A 20,617-nucleotide genomic window follows, 5' to 3' on the forward strand; every position below is an offset into this window, starting at 1 on the left:
ATATTCTTACAATAAAAAGCATACCATTCTATTCATTATTTTCTCCTGTGCTCCTCTGTGCTGTTTCTGCCACTCTCTGCTGCAATCCTGGCTTGTAATTAACAGTTTTAGGCAGTGTTTACAAACAAACTAACCAGCTTCTAATAGGCTCAGCTAAGCATAGTGTGTGAGTCATTCAGAGTGTGCAGGGGGCCTGCAGAGGGTGTGTATCGCTTCTACCAATCACAAGCAGCCCTGCACATTTCACACAATCAAGCCTTAGCCCGACAAACAGGACAGAGGAAAGATACATTGATTTATTACAGAGACAGTGCAGTTAGGAAAGACTGCAGTAAGCCAGAGCAGATTAGAACAGGCATAGGAACTTATAGGATAGAAGAACTAAGGCTGAAACATTTGTTACAGAGTCTCTTTAAGCCACGCTCATGCCACACCCCTGACCACGCCCCTGGCACTCCCCTAGTCGCGCACACCATATAGATTTCATAGGAAAAATATGTTATTTTATAATTCAAACCACACCGGTCCTTTCTGTCCTGGTTCATTTTCCTTTATATTAACATTTTAAAATAAGAAATATATAGAATTAAAAGATGGAAATTTAAATACGTTTTTCAGAAGAGAAATACATATATTTACATAGAAAGAGGGACAAAGTTCTGAAACAGGGACAAACGAGGAGGAAAGAGTAGTCCCGAAAGAGGGACTGTCCCTCCAAACGAGGGACAGTTGGGAGCTATGTTAAAGGGACCCTGTACTGAGTAAAATTATTTAAAATAAACACACGAGGTAACTTCAAATGAACATTACATAGTTACCTTGCCATCAGTTCCTCTCAGAAGCTCACCATTTTCTTCTGACAATGATCCCTTCCAGTTCTGACAATATTTTGTCAGAACTGAAATATATCAGTTGCTGTCAGTTATATATCAGTTGCTGTCAGTTATATATCAGTTACTGTCAGTTAGAGCTTAGTGGACAACTGATGTGCCCGGAAATGTCTGTTTCCCTATTGCTAAAGTGGGCGATGTTACAGTTTAACAGTGTGCTGACCAGAAAGCTGTTATGGGTAATGGGCATTTTCAAAATGGAGGACGGAGAATTCTGTCAATCACAGTGGATAAACAGGATGCGGGAGAGGAGAAAGAAATTGATGAGTAGACTACAGGGAAGGTAAGTATGACTTGTGTTTGTTTATTTTGACTTTTAATTTTCAGTTCAGGTTTTCTTGAGGGCCCGTTTCCACTATAGCGTTACGAAATCGCCGGCGAATCACCGCAGGCAAATCGCATGCGGGTGCGATTCCGCATGCGTTTTTTGCCGCGATTTCGCATGCGATTTCGCATGGGTAAGGCTGTATGCGATTTTAACCATGTCACTACCTGTGTGAATTAACATGGGTACCTATGCGAAATCGCGGCAAAAAACGCATGGGGAAAACGCATGCGATTTCCCTATTAAATACATTGCGTGCGATTCGCCTGCATTCCACACGCAGGCGAATTCTGAGGCCCCTACCCTGCAGATTTTTTCTGCACAGAAAAACGTGCGGGGAAACGCACAAGTGGAAACAGTCCCATCCACTTGTACTGACTGTGCGAATCCGCATGCGTTGCCCGCATGCGGATTCGCGATAGTGGAAACGGGCCCTTAAAGGTTCCCTAATCTGTTCCTAGGGGAGGGGAAACACCGAGAGCCCAATAGAGTGTAGTATGTACTGGTAATTGATGTATGTTAACAGAATACGAAAAGAGGATACTCACAAACCAGAGTTACCTCCTACACAACCACTGTATAGGCAGGTGAGGAGATTAGACCTGTCCCCACTCAGGGTTAAGAAGTCGCTCTCTGTAGATAGGAAGAAAGGGGGTATATCACCCCTCCACTGGGGGTGGACACAAATATTGTATATAATAAACAGAGGCACCTGGTGCATCGCTGACCATTTCCTGTTATATGCTTTCCTTTTTTTGTTGCCTGATGAAGCAGGAGTATACCTGTGAAACGCGTTGCAACACTTTGTGGAGCATCTAATAAATGTTCTGTATGTCATTTCGAAATTGACAGTTGATGTGTCTGCTTTAAGGAGGTAAGTCCACCGCTACCTTCCAAGCAATTTTTAACCATTTTAGTTCAGTTTTACTCTTTTGGCGCCTCTGTTTTTCATATACAATACCTAATCTATTCCTGTAATACTGGGACCTGCCTGTAGAATATTGACAAGCATTGATAGGCTGAATATTTGTCACTCCTACTTCTGGGTGTACTCACTTTTGTTGCCAGTGGTTTAGACTTTAAAGTCAACCTGTCACGGCAAAATAAGTTCTAATATACTTACCTGGGGCTTCCTTCAGCCTTACTGTATGAAGCCTTACAGATTGCTCAATGTCCTCTCGCTGTACTCCGCTGATCAGCTCTGACCCTCCGAAAGATTGCCCATTGCCAGAGCAGGATCATCCACCGGGCAACCTAGGCAGGTACTTGGGGCCTATTATACTTTTTCTCCTGTAACAGCAGGGGTGTAACTTGAGGGGAGCAGCACCTGTGATCAGGGGCCCCAGAGCTGTGCGGGGCCCCAACTACAAACCTTCCCATCCTGTGACACAGGGGACTGTACTTCAGATCAGGTGTTTTGACCAGCATGCAAGAAAATACTAATTTTTGACATTCGTTTTTTGGTAGTTTTTCTGTTGAAAAGTGCTGAAAAGTTATTTAAAACAGAAGATGAAAAATGATCTTAGAAAACTAAGAAGAAAAAGTGAATTGCATATGGACCTCTGTCTCTCATTCTCTCTCTTTTCCTACCAAAGTTGAAATATAAAAGTCAAAGACTTAAAAGTTAAACTCATAAGACGGAAGACTTGGCACTGGAATATTTCCAGCTCTGCTCCAGCAATGAAATATACGTCCTCCCGTTATAGACATGACTTACGGCACGACATATCTTAAACCATACAGCCATAAAACAGGAACCAAACTGACAATCTTCCCAGCCTCAGCCTTCTATGACTTGTAAATCATCACTGATTGCAGTACAGAAGCAGAAGTCACAGAAAACGGAAGGTCGTTTCAGAACCTTGTCAGGAAATATGAATGTTTATCTTGTTAGTTAGGAAAAAAATATTTACAGTATCTCACAAAAGGGAGTACACATGGCTGGATTTGAGGCAAGATCACAAAGGCCTGAAACGCACTGCCCCCCTTCAATCAGTGATGAACGCGGCTGCAAGACTCATCTATTCTTCACACCGCTCTGCATCCACATCTCCCCTTTGTGAATCCCTGCACTGGCTCCCTATCCGTTTCAGGATAACTTTCAAGATTCTATGCCTGGCATAAAAATCTGTGCACAAAACCTGCTCTACCTACATCTCGGAGCTTGTTCACAGGTATACACCAGGTCGCCCCCTCCGTTCCTCCAACGACCTTCGCCTCACCACCCCACGCATTTCACACTCCCATGCAGGATTTCTCAAGAGCTGCCTCCACCCTCTGGAATGCCCTTCCACCACCCATCAGACTTGCTCCCTCTTTCAACACATTCAAGCAAGCCCTCAAAACCCACCTCTTTATGATGGCCTACCCACCTCCTACCGCACAGTAACTCTCTAAGGAATATTTAACAGCCCCACCTAGTGTTTCCACCCCACCCTTTAGATTGTAAGCCTCTGGCAGGGTCCTCCACTCCCTAGTGTAATCTACAGGATCATGTGCTGCTGTCCTATGACAGCCTGTACTTGTATTACTGGGCCTACCTAACCAGCCCATATCGCATGATCATGTATTTTGTGCAATTTGCATGTATAACTTTGTTCTATGTGTATAACCCTATGTATGTCATCCTTGTATCATTGTATATATTTATTGTCCAGCGCTGCCTAATATGTTGGCGCTTTATAAATACAATAAATAATAATAATAATAAATAAAGGCCAGGGCCTAGGGCGTTAGGAAGCAAGGGGCGGGCAGAGAGCCAGCACACTCAGGCAGATAAAACTGCCAAACATGTAAACTGCAGCAGTCACAAACCCAGTCCATAACCACCCTGCTTCCACAGGGGGGAGCAGTGGAGCATTGGTCCTGTGTCCCCCATCCTCCGCTGTACTCCCCCTATGCACAGCACAGTATGGGGGGAGCACAGCAGTACATCTCTTCCATCTTTGTAAATATTGTTGTACTACATCTTTTAATGGGACAGCACTGAAGATATGACACTGATACAATGTAAAGCAGTCAGCGTACAGCTTGGATAACCCCCTTCCGTTGCCTCCCCTTGGTTCCCTTCATGGTCTTTGGGCCCATCTCACAAGGGTCATATAACAAGTGTAGCCACAAAACACCTGATCTGGAGTATAGATCCCCTGTATCGGAGTAAGGGAAGGTTACTAGTAGGGGCCCTAAAACAGCTCCAGGGCCCCATGTGATCACAGGGGCTGCTCCACTCTAGTTACACCCCTGCTATCAGCGGAGCCCTTACCTATTTACATCAAGGGTTAAAGTTCAATCCATAAATCACCCAGGATATTTTGTTTCTTCCAGTTGGCCGAAGTTTTCCATGTTCCTCCGTGACGCCCCCTGCGTGATCCGGTCGCTTGTTCTTTGTTGATACAAGTTCCCTTTCATCTTGCTACAAGAATCTATTCACATGCTTGCTGCGCTGCGGTGATTGAAGAGATGCTGTCCCCGGCGTCCTTCCCGATTGGGCTCACCTGATGTTCTGGCATGGTTCCCGCCTATATTTATAGAAACAGCAGGATAAGGCGGCAGCCTAATGTGGCAAGGCTATTAGTTATGGAGCCTGGGACCCGGGCCAGGACTTGTGTCTTTTGCCTCTGCACTGACCTGAGCCAGCCACATCACCTTGCAGCATTATCCACCTCAATCCATACATATAAGCATTGTTGGTGGCAAACAAGGAAGCGTCTCTTCATTCAACGAAAGGACTGTGCTAAAAGCAAGTTGGGAAGCATGGGAAAAACTTGGAGTAGACGACCCCCTCCTGCAAAACTCTGCCGAATGTGCCCCCCTTCAAACGCCTCTCTACTCTACCCCCCCCCCCCCCTCGTGGTGCAATAGTATGCCTTTCCCTGACCGCACACCATCCAGAAACAGGAAACTTGGGCGCCAACGATCGGCGGAAGTTTAGGCACAGCTATAGACGCCCATTGAAATAGCAGCTGTATGGGGAAATTCAGCCTCCCTAAGAAGGGCGAAGTTTCAGGTCTCAGTTGCCAATATGGAAACAGTAGTAAAGGGCCAAATGTACATCACCCCCAGGTCAGGGACTCCCTTCCCATTGAGGGGCTTTGCCACGTGTGACTCCAAGGGGGGTATTTATTCGATAAGGTACTCCTGTGGCTTCGACTGTCGGGCAGACCAGGAGGGAAATTAAGACCAGACTCAACTAACATAAAAGTAACATCTTAAAACATCCAGGCAGTAGCATCCTAAACTGATAAAAATGAGAAAGAAAAAAAATGAATATCCATTAGTGAGACACTTGGTTGAGTCAGTTGAGAAGGAAAGTCCTTGAGATAGTTCAGATTCAGGAGGTAGGGATCTTAGAAATGCCCCGTTGAGACAGGAGACCTGGTGCATGGAAAAGCTTGGGGATGCAGTCACCAAACTGCCTCAATGAGGACTTCAGCCTTAAAGGATACACGAAGTGACACGTGACATGATGAGATAGACAGTATGTATATACAGTGCCTAACACACAAATAACTATCCTGTGTTCCTTTTCTTCTTTCTCTGCCTGAAAGAGTTAAATATCAGGTATGTAAGTGGCTGACTCAGTCCTGACTCAGACAGGAAGTGACTACAGTGTCACCCTCACTGATAAGAAATCTCAACTATAAAACACTTTCCTAGCAGAAAATGGCTTCTGAGAGCAGGAAAGAAATAAAAAGGGTCAATAGTTCATAAATTTTAGCTCTGGCATACTTCAATGAATGTGTCATTGTTCAGAAAAATTATGCAGGGAATTGCGCGCAGAAAACTGAAAGACAAGTGTGTTCCCTGCCTCACAGACAGCAAACTGTCAGGACCACGGTCATGACATCACACTGTGGGAGGGGTTTCACCACAATATCAGCCATACAAACCCCCCTGATGATCTGTCCGAGACAAGGAAAAGATTTCTCGTGGGAAAGGGGGTATCAGCTACGCAGTAGGATGAAGTTCACTCCGTGGTTAAAGTTCATTTTTTTAAGCATGCAAATGTAGAGGAGATCATTATAGACACAAAGTTCTTCCTCTTATTATATTACTCTAAAGGTAGGTTCACAGTGGTCAGTAGGGATGGTTGAAAATGCCAATATCCGTTTCCATGGAGAATCCGCCATTGCCGATTACCGCTACCGATTCCGCTTTCCGCTACCGATTTCCGCATTCTGATGCAGATTTTCGCTTTTCCCTGAAACTTCCACTGACTTCGACATTGATTTTCTTAACAACTACAATGACTTTTTGAAAATATTTGTTTTCCTTTTGATCCCACTCTTCTGTTTAACATAACTTGCAAATTGGGTTGGTCGCCACCTATGGGGGCTTTTGCTATTAACCGCTAAAGTCGGTGGCTTTTGACTGTACCGTTAAAAATGCAGAAAATTCGCATTATCCGATATGCGGTAAAAAATCACAAGACTCAAAATGAATAAGCCAATCACAGAATGCTGAAATTTCCGCCTAAATCCCCATTCTTTGATTGGTTTATTCATTCGGAGTCTTCTGATAAAATTACCTTATATCGGATAATGTGGATTTTCCGCATTTTACATTACAGTCAAAACCCACCGAGCGGTTAATAACAAAGGCCCCGTAGGTGCTGGAAACACCAAATTTGCAAGGTTTGTTAAACAGAAGAGTGTGAACAAGGGCAATTTTTTTAAAAAAAAAGACCTTATAGTTTTTGAGAAAATCGCAGTTAAAGTCAGTGGAAATTTCCGCTGAAATTTCAGGGAAAATCCGCCTACTACGCTTGTATTACCGATTTCCGTATCCCGATGCGGAAATGCAATTTCCGATCAGAAATGCGTAATCCGAACAAGCAATCCCTAGTGGTCAGTTACATAATGCACGCGTTATAATGACTGTGAACTGCAGTGGAGGCAGGACATAGACTTTAATATAAATGTTTCTGATTTCATGAGGGCAGCCATCTTTGTGGTTGAAAGGAGGTGACAGGGAGCATGAGACACAGTTCCAACTGTCCTGTGTCCTGATCATCCGTCCCAGCTGCGCACACGCTAGGCTTCACATTTCAAATTCAAAATTTAAAAAAAAATTGCACCAAAACAGCAGAACGAGAACAACATCATCAGAAATCCCATCATGCTTTGCACAGCATCAGGGGAAAATTTCCTTGGCAGTTTTCCTCTGTGCAGCTAAAAATGAGGCTTGGGTAAGAAAAACAAAGTTCTGGTGCTGTGAAACTGTTACGTATGCATCAGTGAGATGCATGCAGTGAGTTGAATTAACGTGATCTGTTACAGCGCAGTGCTGTGAACAGGCCCATAGAATTTTTACGGGCAGTAAGTTGACATGCTGAATTATTCTGCAACGCAACTGAGCACTGTTAACAGGGCCTCAGCTTTCTCATCTACAGGACAGTTTCTGTATCTCTGCATACATCATCCCCTGGAGGCTGCAGCAGCTGAGATCAGTATACATGCATGGAGAGCCCCCCCCTCTATAGGGTACCACAAGCTGCCTCCTGTCTGTTGTTTCATGGCAATGCAATGTCCACCTGCTCGAAAATAGCCAGTGAATGCCTTCTCCTTATATAGCTCTGCCTGCATTGTGTGCAGCTGTAGGGACAGGGGAGGGATGCTGCGGACGGCATTTAAGGGCTGAGCATACAAAGGCCAGACTGACCAGATCAATCCGTGCCACCGTCCTGTGTCACCTTCTGCCCACGATGCCCCCTAAGAAGCCGGACCCCAAGAAAGAGGAGCCCCCACCTCCCCCAAAACCAGCCGCACCAGAGCCCCCTAAGGAGCCGCCTTTCGACCCCACTTCAGTCATGGTAAGTTTCCTGAAAGTTCATCATATCCAGCAGAAACTCCTGGAAGATAACTCAGGTGAAAAAGTTAATTACATATGGGCCCGTGTCTACCCAGCATTAGGATTAATTTGCAAAGCTTTTCCCTTGAGTTATCTCACCTTGGCCCATATGCAATTAACTTTTTCACCTGAGTTATCTCCTAGGTGATAATTTTCATCATTTTACAGATAAAAGAGTACCCAAACGTTGGTGAAAACGTTATATCAACCACTTCCGGGTTTCGGGTGGTTTTGCTGATCTGTGCTGCGGGGGCTCTTCAGCCCGCAGCACAGATCAGATAGCAGCCAGGGCGATCAGACTTCCCCCCCTTTTTTCCCCACAAGGGGGATGTCCTGCTGGGGGGGTCTGATCGCCGCCGGCTGTTTGCGATTGCGGGGGGGGCTCTTCAAATCCCCCCTCCGCAGCGCTTCCTGGCCTCCTTCCCTCCCTCTCCCTCCCCCTGTGAGCGGCGCAGGACAGATTTCCGTCCTGCGCAGCCTCAGATAGGCTTCAGCCTATCAGATGCCGGCGATCCCTGGCCAATCAGAAGCCGGGGATCGCCGATCTCCTCTACGGCGCAGCTGCGCAGCAGCGCCGTATATATGTAAACAGCGGGGAAGATCTTCCCCGTGTGTTTACATTTACCCGTACGAGCGGCCGTTTCCATGGAAACCACTTCAGGATTCAGGGGCGTACTTATGCGTACGCAGAATCCTGAAGTGGTTAAATTTATTTTTAGTGTTTTCTTGCTTGCTGGTGGTTTAAAAGACATTTTATGGCAAAATGTGAAAATATCACCTGTGAGAAATTCAGGTGAAAAAGTGAATTGCATATGGGCCCTTCATTTTTCACTTTAAGTTTATAAGGAGAGATGGTTCAAGAGATACACAGATAAGGGCCCACATGCAATTCACTTTTTCTCCTGAGTTTTCTCCTAGGAGATAATTTTTCATCTTCAGTTTAGAATAACTTTTTAGGGCTTTGCAATGGAAAAAGTACCAAAAAGTAGGTGACAACGTACTATGAAAATTATCTTGAATATTTTTTTCTTGTTTGCTGGGGGTGTGAAAGGCATTTTATTGACAAGTTTGAAAATATCTCCTAGGAGAAAACTCAGGAGAAAAAGTGAACTGCACTGAAAATTATAACAATCTAATTCTGATTCTACTCACAAATCTTGAAATTCACTGAAATAATTAGCAACCCATTTAAACATTTGTACACGATCTGGGCAAGGTGGAGATCATTTCTCTGCATTAATATGAGAATCTGACAACATAGGAGAAAAGTAGTTTATGGCTATATTATTATTTGTATGTTTGCACATATTTTAAATTTTACAATTGTTCACCATAGTGCCCCTTTAAGCCGCAAGTTAAAATAGGCACGGCTTTCGTCAAACTTAAATATCTACAATGCAACACTTAAAGAGACACTGAAGCAAAAAAAAAACTATGATATTATGATTTGTATGTGTAGTACAGCTAAGAAATAAAACATTAAGATCAGAGACATCAGTCTAATTGTTTCCAGTACAGGAAGAGTTGAGAAACTCCAGTTGTTATCTCTATGCAAAAAAGCCATTAAGCTCTACGACTTTCAAAGTCGTGGAATGGGCTGTTTTCTGACTTGTATTATCTCAACTGTTATTGAACCATTTACTTTTCCTCTGCCAGAGGAGAGGTCATTAGTTCACAGACTGCTCTGAAAGAATCATTTTGAATGCTGAGTGTTGTGTAATCTGCACATATTATAGAATGATGCATTGTTAGAAAAACACTATATACCTGAAAATAAAAATATGAGAATATTTTCTTTGCTGCTAATATTCTAGTAATTATTCATAGTACACAACCAATTCACTATATCATATTTTTTTTCGCTTCAGTGTCTCTTTAAACATTGTTTGTTTCCTTATCTATGCTACCGCAATTATCGTATATGTTTTAATAAGTAGAAAAAATATATACAGTGAAATAGAGCAGTGGTCCCGCGGAGAGAAGAAACAACCGCTGCGGAATGGAGCTGTGGTAGATAGCCATTTACAAGCAAAAATTGACGAGATCGCTGCAGAATGGAGCTGTGGTGGATAGCCGTTTACAAACATAAAAATACAGAGATGGACGTGCTGCGGTGGATAGATGTGAAATATCAGACATAGCGGCGAGAATATAGCCGCAGAATAGTAGTCAGTCAAACATAACGTAATCATAGACTAAGATGTAGTCGTGGTAACGGTAGTTTTGTGATTCAAGTACATAGCCGCTAATTCGAGTTGCGTCCATTTTATACACTATGCGACCATAACCCAGTGCTGTAGCGGATAATGACATTACAAGTGTAACTGTCGGGCATAAAATCAAAAATCAATTATTTATTTGTATCTGGTAAACAAGTAATGAGGATGCTAACCAGGCAATCCAAAAGTTAAAATCTCTATTACTTTTCTTGTTTGTAAATGATCATTCCCCAGTTTCCCTGACTCTTATTTGGTACGTTGCCGCACAAAGGAAGTTGCAGGGCATGCTGGGTTGTCTTTTTTTGCTTCTTTATTTCCTCTCAGACTTAACTAATGTACAGAAGCCAAAAAGGACAACCCAGCATGCCCTGCAACTTCCTTTGTGCGGCAACGTACCAAATAAGAGTCAGGGAAACTGGGGAATGATCATTTATAAACAAGAAAAGTAATAGAGATTTTACCTTTTGGATTGCCTGGTTTGCATCCTTATTACTTGTTTACCAGATAAAAATAAAGAATTGATTTTTGATTTTATGCCCGACAGTTACACTTTAAAGGAATATCCGCCCCTTAATTGCGCTATCATTAACGTGTTCATATGTCAGATAAGGGCCCATATGCAATTAACTTTTTCTCCCAAGTTTTCTCCTAAGTGATATTTTCAAACTTGTCAATAAAATCACCCTTTAAATCCTTAGCAAGCAATACAATGTCAAAATAGTTTTTATAGTACTTTTCCACCTACTTTTTGGTACTTTTTCAATTGCAAAGTGCTGAAAAGTTATTCTAAATACAAGATGAAAAAGTATCTCCTAGGTGAGAACTCTGGAGAAAAACTGAATTGCATATGGGCCAAGGAGAGGTAAACCATGAGACAATCAGACAAGGAAATATAATTTATAATGCTAGGTACACACGATACAACTTTCTGGCAGATTCATCTACCTGGTCGACTATTTCCAACAAGTCCGACCTCATTTCCAAACGATTATGGAAACAGAAAATTGATTGGAAAATCTATTAAAAAATCAGAACAGACATGTTGGAAATAGTCCATCTGTCAGGTAAATCTGCCAGAAAATCGTATCGTGTGGACATAGCATAAGGACCCAACTACACGATACGATTCTTTGTGCGATTCGATTACGATTCTATTTACGATCCGATTAAATCCGTCATGTCCAATCGGGATTCGATTCAATTCGATTTGCCATTGTTTTGCTATGGCAAATCGACACCTGTCGGATTTAATCGGATCATAAATAGAATTGTAATCGAATCGCACAAAGAATCGTATCGTGTAGATTGGGCTTTAGATATATCTTATGAATCAATTCCACAGTGTGGGGAAGGGTAAGAAACACTGTCAGGGTTTATTGCTGTCTTTGTCCCCATTTTGGAGATGAATTGATTCCGTGTGTACTAATAGCTATGCAGATGTCAGCGTTTTACAGCTGCAATCAGGATTGGAGGAGGATGTGTAAATCTGAACACCGATAATATAGCCATTCATCTCTCTTGTGTTATCTCCCTAGAGTAGAGTAGAGCTTTTATCACACCATCCATTTACTCTTATTCCCCCGGCAGGAAACACACCTGCTTGTACACCGCAATAACTCTCTGCGCAATGATGAGTGTAACACTCACTGCAGGTGCTGCTTCTAGTCCTGAAGATGGATGTGGGAATACTGGAGATAAGTGTGGGATGAACTGATAGAGGGAGGGTGAAGCACGCAGCTGTACAGCCCATACACATCTATTATACTATGAGAGCTTTCATGGCATGAAAATGCATCTATGAACTGGGAAATTCTAAAAGGTGTTAATGAGTTATGGTGGCCATAAACAAGGCAGCACTCTGGGCAGATAAATTATTATTATTATTATTATTCAGTATTACTGAAAATAGCACCAACATCTTCCGCAGCGCTGTACAGAGTATATTGTCTTGTCACTAACTGTCCCTCAGAGGAGCTCACAATCTAATCCCTACCATAGTCATATGTCTATGCAGGGGCCTAACTAGAAATCTCAAAACTTTGGATGGGTCCCCCTCCCCCTGCACACTGAATAGGGACTGTCTGCAAATTTTTATCTACAAAACTTTGTATGATTCCTTATCAGTGGCTGAGCAGATGCAGTCATTAGAACAGTTGTGCAGAGAGCAGAAAGTTTTTTTCTCTCCTTGCCCTTAGTTGTCAGTATTTCATGACGGGGCCTCCTGTGGAATCTGGGCCACCCTGCGGCTGCATCCCTTGCAGAGTCTATTGTTACGCCCCCTGTGTCTATGTATGTATTGTGTAGTGCATGTGTTGCAGTCTAGGACCAATATAGGGGGAAGCCAATTAACTTCTCTGTATGTTTTTGGGATGCTTGAGGAAACCAGAATGCCTGGAGAAAAACCCTCATATACATTAGGAGAACATACAAACTCTTTGCAGATAGTGCCCCGGCTGGGATTCTAACCAGAGACCTAGCGCTGCAAAGTGAGAGCTCTAACCACTTCACCACTGTGCTGCCCACATTAACTAGTCTTGTGTCCAAGCAACCCTGATCAATAATCTTCTGGGTGATTTTGGACAAACTATTGCAGAAAAGTGTAATCAGGCGCAGCAGTTAAATTCAGTTGAGTGGGAGGGGTAAGGGCAGGGTGGGGGCGGAGTGGCAGGGGATTGAGAGAGCAAATCAGTAAGGCCGCTGTACTAATTGCGGTGCTATGGCCGTAATTTCGGTGCAGGACAATTATCGGCTATGGCAGGCGCTAGAGTTCCATTAAACTATTCCATGACTATGTACTCTGTAACGTGCTGCAGAAGATGTCAGTGCTATATAAATACATAATAATAATAATACGGTAGGGACATTACACTATGACTATGGTAGGATTAGATTGTGAGCTCCTCTGAGGGCAGTCAGTGACATGACTATGTACTCTGTAATGTGCTGCAGAAGATGGCAGTGCTATATAAATACATAATAATAATAATACGGTAGGGACATTACACTATGACTATGGTAGGATTAGATTGTGAGCTCCTCTGAGGACAGTCAGTGACATGACTATGTACTCTGTAAAGTGCTGCAGAAGATGCCAGTGGTATATAAATACATAATAATAATAATATGGTAGAACATTAGACTATGACTATGATAGGATTAGATTGTGAGCTCATCTGAGGACAGTCAGTGACATGACTATGTACTCTGTAAAGTGCTGCAGAAGATGTCAGTGCTATATAAATACATAATAATAATATGGTGGGACATTAGACTATGACTATGGTAGGGATTAGATAGTGAGCTCCTCTGAGGACAGTCAGTGACATGACTATGTACTCTGTAAAGTGCTGCAGAAGATGTCAGTGCTATATAAATACATAATAATAATATGGTGGGACATTAGACTATGACTATGGTAGGGATTAGATTGTGAGCTCCTCTGAGGACAGTCAGTGACATGACTATGTACTCTGTAAAGTGCTGCAAAAAATGTCAGTGATATATAAATACGTAATACTAATATGGGAGGATATTAAACTATGACAAGGATTAGATTTCCTCTCGTCTTGCAGATTCTTTCCCATATATACTGTAAAGGAGCCCATACATTGGTTGATTTCAGCCATCGATTGATTGATTGATCGATCGATTAAAAATTGATTCTTTAAAATCAGCCGATCGATTGATTTGCGGCCAACTTCGATTGATTTCGATCAATTGGATCTATCTGACAGGATGGAAAGTCTAGATCGATCTAATAGTGCAATAATGCATTTAGATCTATTTTCATTCTGAAATCTATTGGAAATCTGTTCCTAGTGTGTGGCACAGATCAGATAGATTCCTCTCAGATTCGACTTGACAGCCATCTGACAGAAATTTATCTGATGGTTGAATCTGCTGCAAATCTATCAGTGTATGGCCCCCTTTAGGGCTTAATTCACAAAAGCGTGTTACCTGATAGCAAGGCCACCTAGGCCATGGCCTAGGGCACCACAAGAGAAGGGGCACCAAAGCAGCAGGCTAAACTGGTGCAGCATTTCCAAGCTTGCAAATGCTGCAATGCAGATAGATCAGGCTAGTGCCTGACCGCGGTACTCTGCTGCTAGACGCCTGTGCAGCAGCCACCTTGCTCTCTGAAAGGAAGAGGAAGCTTCTGCAGTAGAGACGAGCAGAGAAATGAGTGACACTGATGGCTGCTGCAGTGTGAAGGTGAGCTGGCTACCTATACTGAAAGGGGGGGAGTGTGAAAAGGAGGGATTAAGGGTGTCATTTGGCTACCTATACTGCAGGGAAGGGAGGGAGGGGTCATCTGGCTACCTATACTGGAGGGAAAGGGGGAGGAGTCATCTGGCTACCTATACTAGATGGAAGGGGGGAAGGGGTCATCTCGCTACCTATACTGAAGGGGGGCGGCTGGTGACAGTGGCCTAGGGCGGTGAAGAGTACAAATCCGGCCCTGAGCACGGCCATGCTATGCAGTTACCACGCCATGTGACGTGCGTGAGGGTTTGCGCGCATAAAGGCTTACGCCCGTGTGCTAATGAAGGTTGTGCTGGCGTAAGCCTTTACGCGTGCAAATCTTTGCGCGCGTCACATCACGTGGTAACTGCATAGCATGGCCGTGCTATCAGTTAACACACTTTTGTGAATCAAGCCCTTAGTGTCCTAGTTTGGTAGTAAACTTTAGTTTGTGTCTCACTTTCAGTGTAGCTGTCTTTCGGGAGTACGGTACATTTTGTGATCGAAAAAAGTTGCATGAACCGTAAGATGGGAAAAAATGCCCAGAGATGTTTGTAATATTGTACAGAGATACAACCACATTGTATTCCCCTACGCCGCCGCGTCCGGCTCCTTTCAATGCTTCTTCTGCAGCGGAAGGCTTTCATCCCGCTGCCTTTGTGAACTCCTAGACCGTTAAAGCTTGATCGATGCTGATAAAAAGTAAATCACAGGCAGGACATGGCGGGAGCAGGAGACAACAGTCACCCCCTAATAGACAGGTTATAGCCGCAGGGGGCAGGGCTTTGAGCGCACAGTTATTGCTATAATTCAGTTGTCAATTGCAGGTTTACAGCCGTGTCAGTGATGATTGAGCCGCAGGCGGGTGTCACTCCGGGATAGAAAACCATGATGAATAGACAGAGAATAAAAGCTGTCATTTTCCGCAGACCTTTGGATGGTGATCTGTGGCAGCAGTGTGATGTTTGTCATTCCGTGTCACTTCACTTGACAAAGTTTAGGCAGGAAGAGTACCTGCCACTTCCTGTGGGAAGCTTAGCGTGGAAGCAGGAGATTTGGGCAACCGCGGCTAATGGATGATTAGCATGTCACCACCATATGCAAATATTGGCTGTTGGGCGCCAAGAGCAGAAATCTGGGCACACGATAGATATCGTTTAAAAAATTAGGACGTTATAGTATGTGAAATTGTTTTCATTTTAAGAAAATTAGAAAGTGATCGTTTTTGAAGTTTTCATCATTTTGTAAATGAGAAAGTTCTAATTATTGAAATGTTTAGTCTTTTCTATTTAAAATTTTTTATTTTTTGAAAATGATCAATTTTAAATTTAATTAGAAAGTTGTAGATATTGTGTAAGGAATCGCGGAGACTAGCGGCATGGCGGCGGTGTCCGCGTGTCATCCGGCGACTTCAGCCGCGCGGCTGCAGCATGGTGTCTCGTCTGGTCCTTCCTCCTTGCACAGGTGGAGGGCTACGCGCGCGCTAGGAGACAGGATCTTTATGCGGATAGAAGGGGAGTCAACTGATCTCGCCGATCAGCTGACTCCAGGGGTCTCTGGATTGGCTGAGTGGCTGGGGCGGGGCTGCACAGCACTCTCGCTACATATACGGACAGCCTGTCAGTTGCAGGTTGTCTGCTGTCGTGAATACTTTGTGTGCTAGCGCTCAGACCTTAGACTAGATCCCTGGTGTTGATGCTAAGGACTTCACACCAAGACTAGGACATTGCTTATATTGTATTTGATTTCCTGTGTATGACTCTTAGCTAAAACCCTGACACTGATCCTGCTTTCTGACTCTGTACTTCTGCTTATCTGCCTTACCTGTTGCTGAACCTTTTGCCTGATTACTGATTACTCTCTTGCCTTACGATTTTGTACCTATACTTACCTCTCTGTTGCCAACTCGATTAGTCTGACCCATCTACTCTCACCAGAGGGCCCTTGTCTCTGGTGAGGGGCTCTGTACTGTTAGGGCCCTCCAGCTCCTCTGGAGAGGTACAGTCAAGCCTATCAGTACTACTGTTGCACCAAGCACTACATTATTGTATCTCTCTGCTATACTAGTATTATTGGTGATTCTGCAGGTCACCACATAATCTGGTATAGAGTCTGCATTATTGGTGATTCTGCAGATCACCATATAATCGGACATTTGAGTCGCTACACAGTACCATTACATATTAAAGTTGAAGAGAAACCGAGAGCCCAATATAGTGTAGTATGTCAAAATTGATTGGATAAATGAAACAGTGAGATGGTAATACTCACAAACACGGGTTACCACCTAGGTAACCACTCATTAGGCAGATGAGGAGATTAGACCTGTCCTCACTCAGGATTAAGAAGTCGCGCTCTGTAGATAGGAAGAAAGGGGGTAGATCACCCCTCCACCTGGGGTGGACTCAAATATATTGGTAGGTGAACAGAGGCGCCAGAAGGATAAAAGTACATAACATTTTTTAAAATTTCTGGGAGGAAGTGGTGGACTCGCCTCCGTTAAAGCAGACACCAAGGACTGTAAATATATACATATACACATTTATTGAAAATACCCCAAAGATGCAACGCGTTTCGCGGGCACAGCCCACTTCTTCAGGCAATAAGCAGGGGATAAACAACAGCAATTCAGTTATAGCAAGCAGAGCACCTCTGTCTGTCAGAGGTGCTCTGCTTGCTATAACTGAATTGCTGTTGTTTATCCCCTGCTTATTGCCTGAAGAAGTGGGCTGTGCCCGCGAAACACGTTGCATCTTTGGGGTTTTTTCAATAAATGTGTATATCTATACATTTACAGTCCTTGGTGTCTGCTTTAACGGAGGCGAGTCCACCACTTCCTCCCAGCAATTTTTTAAAAATTTTATGTACTTTTATCCTTCTGGCGCCTCTGTTCACCTACCAATATACCATTACATATTGTTTTTTGTTTTTTTTTGTCTTTTGTATTGAACAATTTTTTCTCTATTGATGCACACGGTTTTAGGGTTAGGCATCAGGAAGGGGCAGTTTTGGGTTAGGCACCAGGAAGGGGGGTTTTAGGGTTAGGCATCAAGAAGGGGTGTTTTAGGGTTAGAGGCCTGGAAGGGAGATTTTAGGGTTAGGCATCAGGAAGGGGGTTTGTAGGGCTTTAGGAAGGGGGGCTTTAGGGTTAGTTATTAGAAAGGGGGGTTTTAAGGTTAGGCATTAGGAAGGGGGGGGTTAGGTTTAGGCGTCAGGAAGGGGGGTTTTAGGGCAAGGAATCAGGGGTGGTTCTGTGTGAGAGTTAGGTTATGTTTAGTTGTAGTAAAATATTGGCAGGGGAGGACTGGCCAGGGGGGAAAGGGGGAGATTTCCCCCCAGGCTGCCTCTCATTTAATGATTTAGGGCTGGTACAGTGCCTGCTGCATTCAGGTTTTTAGGTTTTTGTATAAGGCAATGTGAAACATTAGGCTGAGAGAAATAAAGGTGCAATTACGGAGCAATTAGAGGACGGGTAAGCTGGTAAATGTACACAGCAAGATGCAGAGCAGAGGCTTGCCTGCAGGGTCCATAGAAAAAAAAAACTCTGTCTGCTTTCACACCATTATAGCTCCCAACTGTCCCTCTTCTGAAGGGACAGTACCTCTATGGACATAAGTGTGTGTGTGTGCGGGGGGGGGAGATTCTTGGGGAATTAAGGTGGCCATACATCTGTTGTCTCGGCGATCAACCAACTGTTTTGATAATTACTGTCAGATTGGGTGAAAATCGGTGCCGCCACAAGCATGCCCAATTGACGATTTGACTGATTTTGGGCAGGAATTGGTTGAATCTGAGATGCTGGGAAATCTCAGGCCGATGTGGTTGATTTTGTGCGCAGCGGTAACGACGTGCGATAATCATGAACGACAGACATAACGGAAACCTCTGGCTGTCATCTCTCCAAATGTATTATGTGACCCCCAGTGCCTGTGCAGTTATACTTTACCTGTCACACTGCCCTGGAAGTGTACTTGCTGTATTTTCACATGGGCGCCCCACGTGACTACCAGCATGTAGCACATGGGGGCCTGAGTGACGCCATTTGGGTTGAGGTTGCCATGAACACGGGCCTCTAGTTTGTGTTTTCCCCCGAGGCTGAAAGGTCCCAGTCCTCCCCTGAATATTGGTAATATTTAACAGTATTTTACTATCTTCATTTCCACTGTAAATATTTTTTGGTTTTATCTGGTGCCCAATTCACGACAGTATTTATCTTTTAGACTTATATCGGCTTCACCCGGTGCCCATTTTTCCTTGCCCCTTTATTTCATGCACATGCCTGGCACTTTGTCTATTTAAAAACAAGAAAAATGAACAATTTCATTGCAAGATGAATCACTCGGTATCTGCTATAAGGCCTCGTGTTTCCGTTATGCAAAGCAGGCAGCCATGTGTTATATAGCAGTTGCAGTGTTGAGCCAATTCAGTTACAGTAAATGAGAAAGTCATCTTGCCGATTGATATATGGCAGATTCGATCACTGATGTTGAATGTGTTAGAAGTCAGTAACCAAACATTGCCCGATCAGTCAATCGATTTTCATCCGTAGATGATTGATTCAGTCGATCGCACAGGAAGGAAATTTTTGCTTAGTCGGGAGCACGTTGCTAGTTTCATTCGATTATGCAACAACCGATGCAGTGTTGTTAGTACACTCCTCTATCCCGCTGGCATGTGGGGAGGGCTGCTCAGGGACGTTTTGGGGGGGCAGAAGGAGTGGCAGCATAAGGGGAGAGCATTGCACATCGGTGGGGAGGGGGACAGTCCCCACCCTCCCTCAACCTTGGACTCTCCTCTCAGCCCTTCCCCCCAGCATCTATCACTGGCAGTGGTGGCCGCAGCAACACATACCTCCATTCACTATGGAGATCTTCAATCTCAAGTGCTTCACACTACTTCCTGTTTCAACAGGAAGTAGTGTGAAGCACTTAGAAATCAGAACCTTTGGCGGTGGAAGGAGGTGCGTGTCCTGACTCCTGCCTGCCGCTGCTGCCACTGATAATTGCAGGAGGGGAGCGCACTGAGGTGAGGGAGGGGAGGGACTGTCCCCCCTCCCCGCCGATGTGCGGCCCCTGAGTGGGCACCCGGGGGGCCCTATCCAAATTCTTGCAGGGGGGCCCGGTGACTCCTAGTTACAACCCTGGACAGCTCCATCCCTGGAAGCATTTAAGTCCAACCTGAAAAGCAACCTAGCATTTGTGAACACCTGACTACTTCTGTAAAACAGTCCAGCCTGCAACCCTGCATTGATCTGTCTGAGACATATCTTTGTGCTTTGATTCCTATGGGAGAAAAACGCTTTACAATGTTTTTGTATTGTATTGTATTGGAATACTGTGGAAGCATCACCTATGCTCACTTGGCGAGGTTAGAATTTACAGCACGAATTGGCTGCCAGTGGATTCTTCCAAACCTGTTCATTTCTTGGACCTGACGGATGACCGCACTTATCTCAAAATAACGATCATCTCCATTAGTTGCGGTTGCTTGTCTCTCTCTATTAGAATCTACAGGAGGTAATTAAACTTCTAGCGGAGTCTCTGCCATCTCCCGGGGTCCTGACCTCCATTCCCGCACACTCCACTCTTCGCTCTGCGCCGCTCCGATCGCGCTGGGTCGAGCCGCTCCGTTCATTTAGTTTATTCTGCCCTTTATGGTTTTTATGGCATTAGAGGACTGATGCTCACATATGTTAGTAATTCATTTTTTCTCGGCAGCCTCTGCTGCGCTCTTCACTTCGATTTTGTGAGAAATAGATTTGTGGCCAACAAATTCCACATGAAAGAGAAAAATATTTTTATAGCCAGATTTTCTTCTGGAAGAAGTCCCCGGCCAGTGAGACGTCCACATCGCCAATCCGAGGGGGGAGTGTGTACGATGTTACCTTGTTAAGGCGAAAAGGTATTTGCTGATATTCAGCTCCTTGTCAGCAACAATGAACCCCCACAATGCATCTCTACATCATTGAGCCAATTGGCAAATAATTTCTTAAAGAAAACCTGTAACTAAAAAAAGTTTCCCTGGGTAGTACTCACCTCAGGTGGAGGAAGCCTCCGGATCCTATCAAGGCTTCCCCCATCCTCCTGTGTCCC

General features: G+C 44.1%; 1 protein-coding gene across 4 annotated transcripts in view; it reads left to right on the plus strand.

Annotated features, from left to right (window-relative positions):
- MYL3 (myosin light chain 3) overlaps positions 1-20,617 on the plus strand; it is a 225,625-nt gene that overhangs the window by 133,799 nt on the left and 71,209 nt on the right. The window contains exon 1 of one of the 4 annotated variants that reach the window (XM_068235184.1): positions 7,899-8,026. The exons of the other annotated variants lie outside the window; for them this stretch is intronic. Coding sequence (XP_068091285.1) covers positions 7,919-8,026 — 108 coding nt within the window. The 5' untranslated portion in view covers positions 7,899-7,918. Of the gene's footprint in view, positions 1-7,898; positions 8,027-20,617 lie in introns of those variants that run through there. 4 annotated transcript variants of the gene reach the window in all.

The sequence above is a fragment of the Hyperolius riggenbachi genome, chromosome 5 (assembly GCF_040937935.1).
Source record: "Hyperolius riggenbachi isolate aHypRig1 chromosome 5, aHypRig1.pri, whole genome shotgun sequence".
Classification (NCBI taxonomy): domain Eukaryota; kingdom Metazoa; phylum Chordata; class Amphibia; order Anura; family Hyperoliidae; genus Hyperolius; species Hyperolius riggenbachi.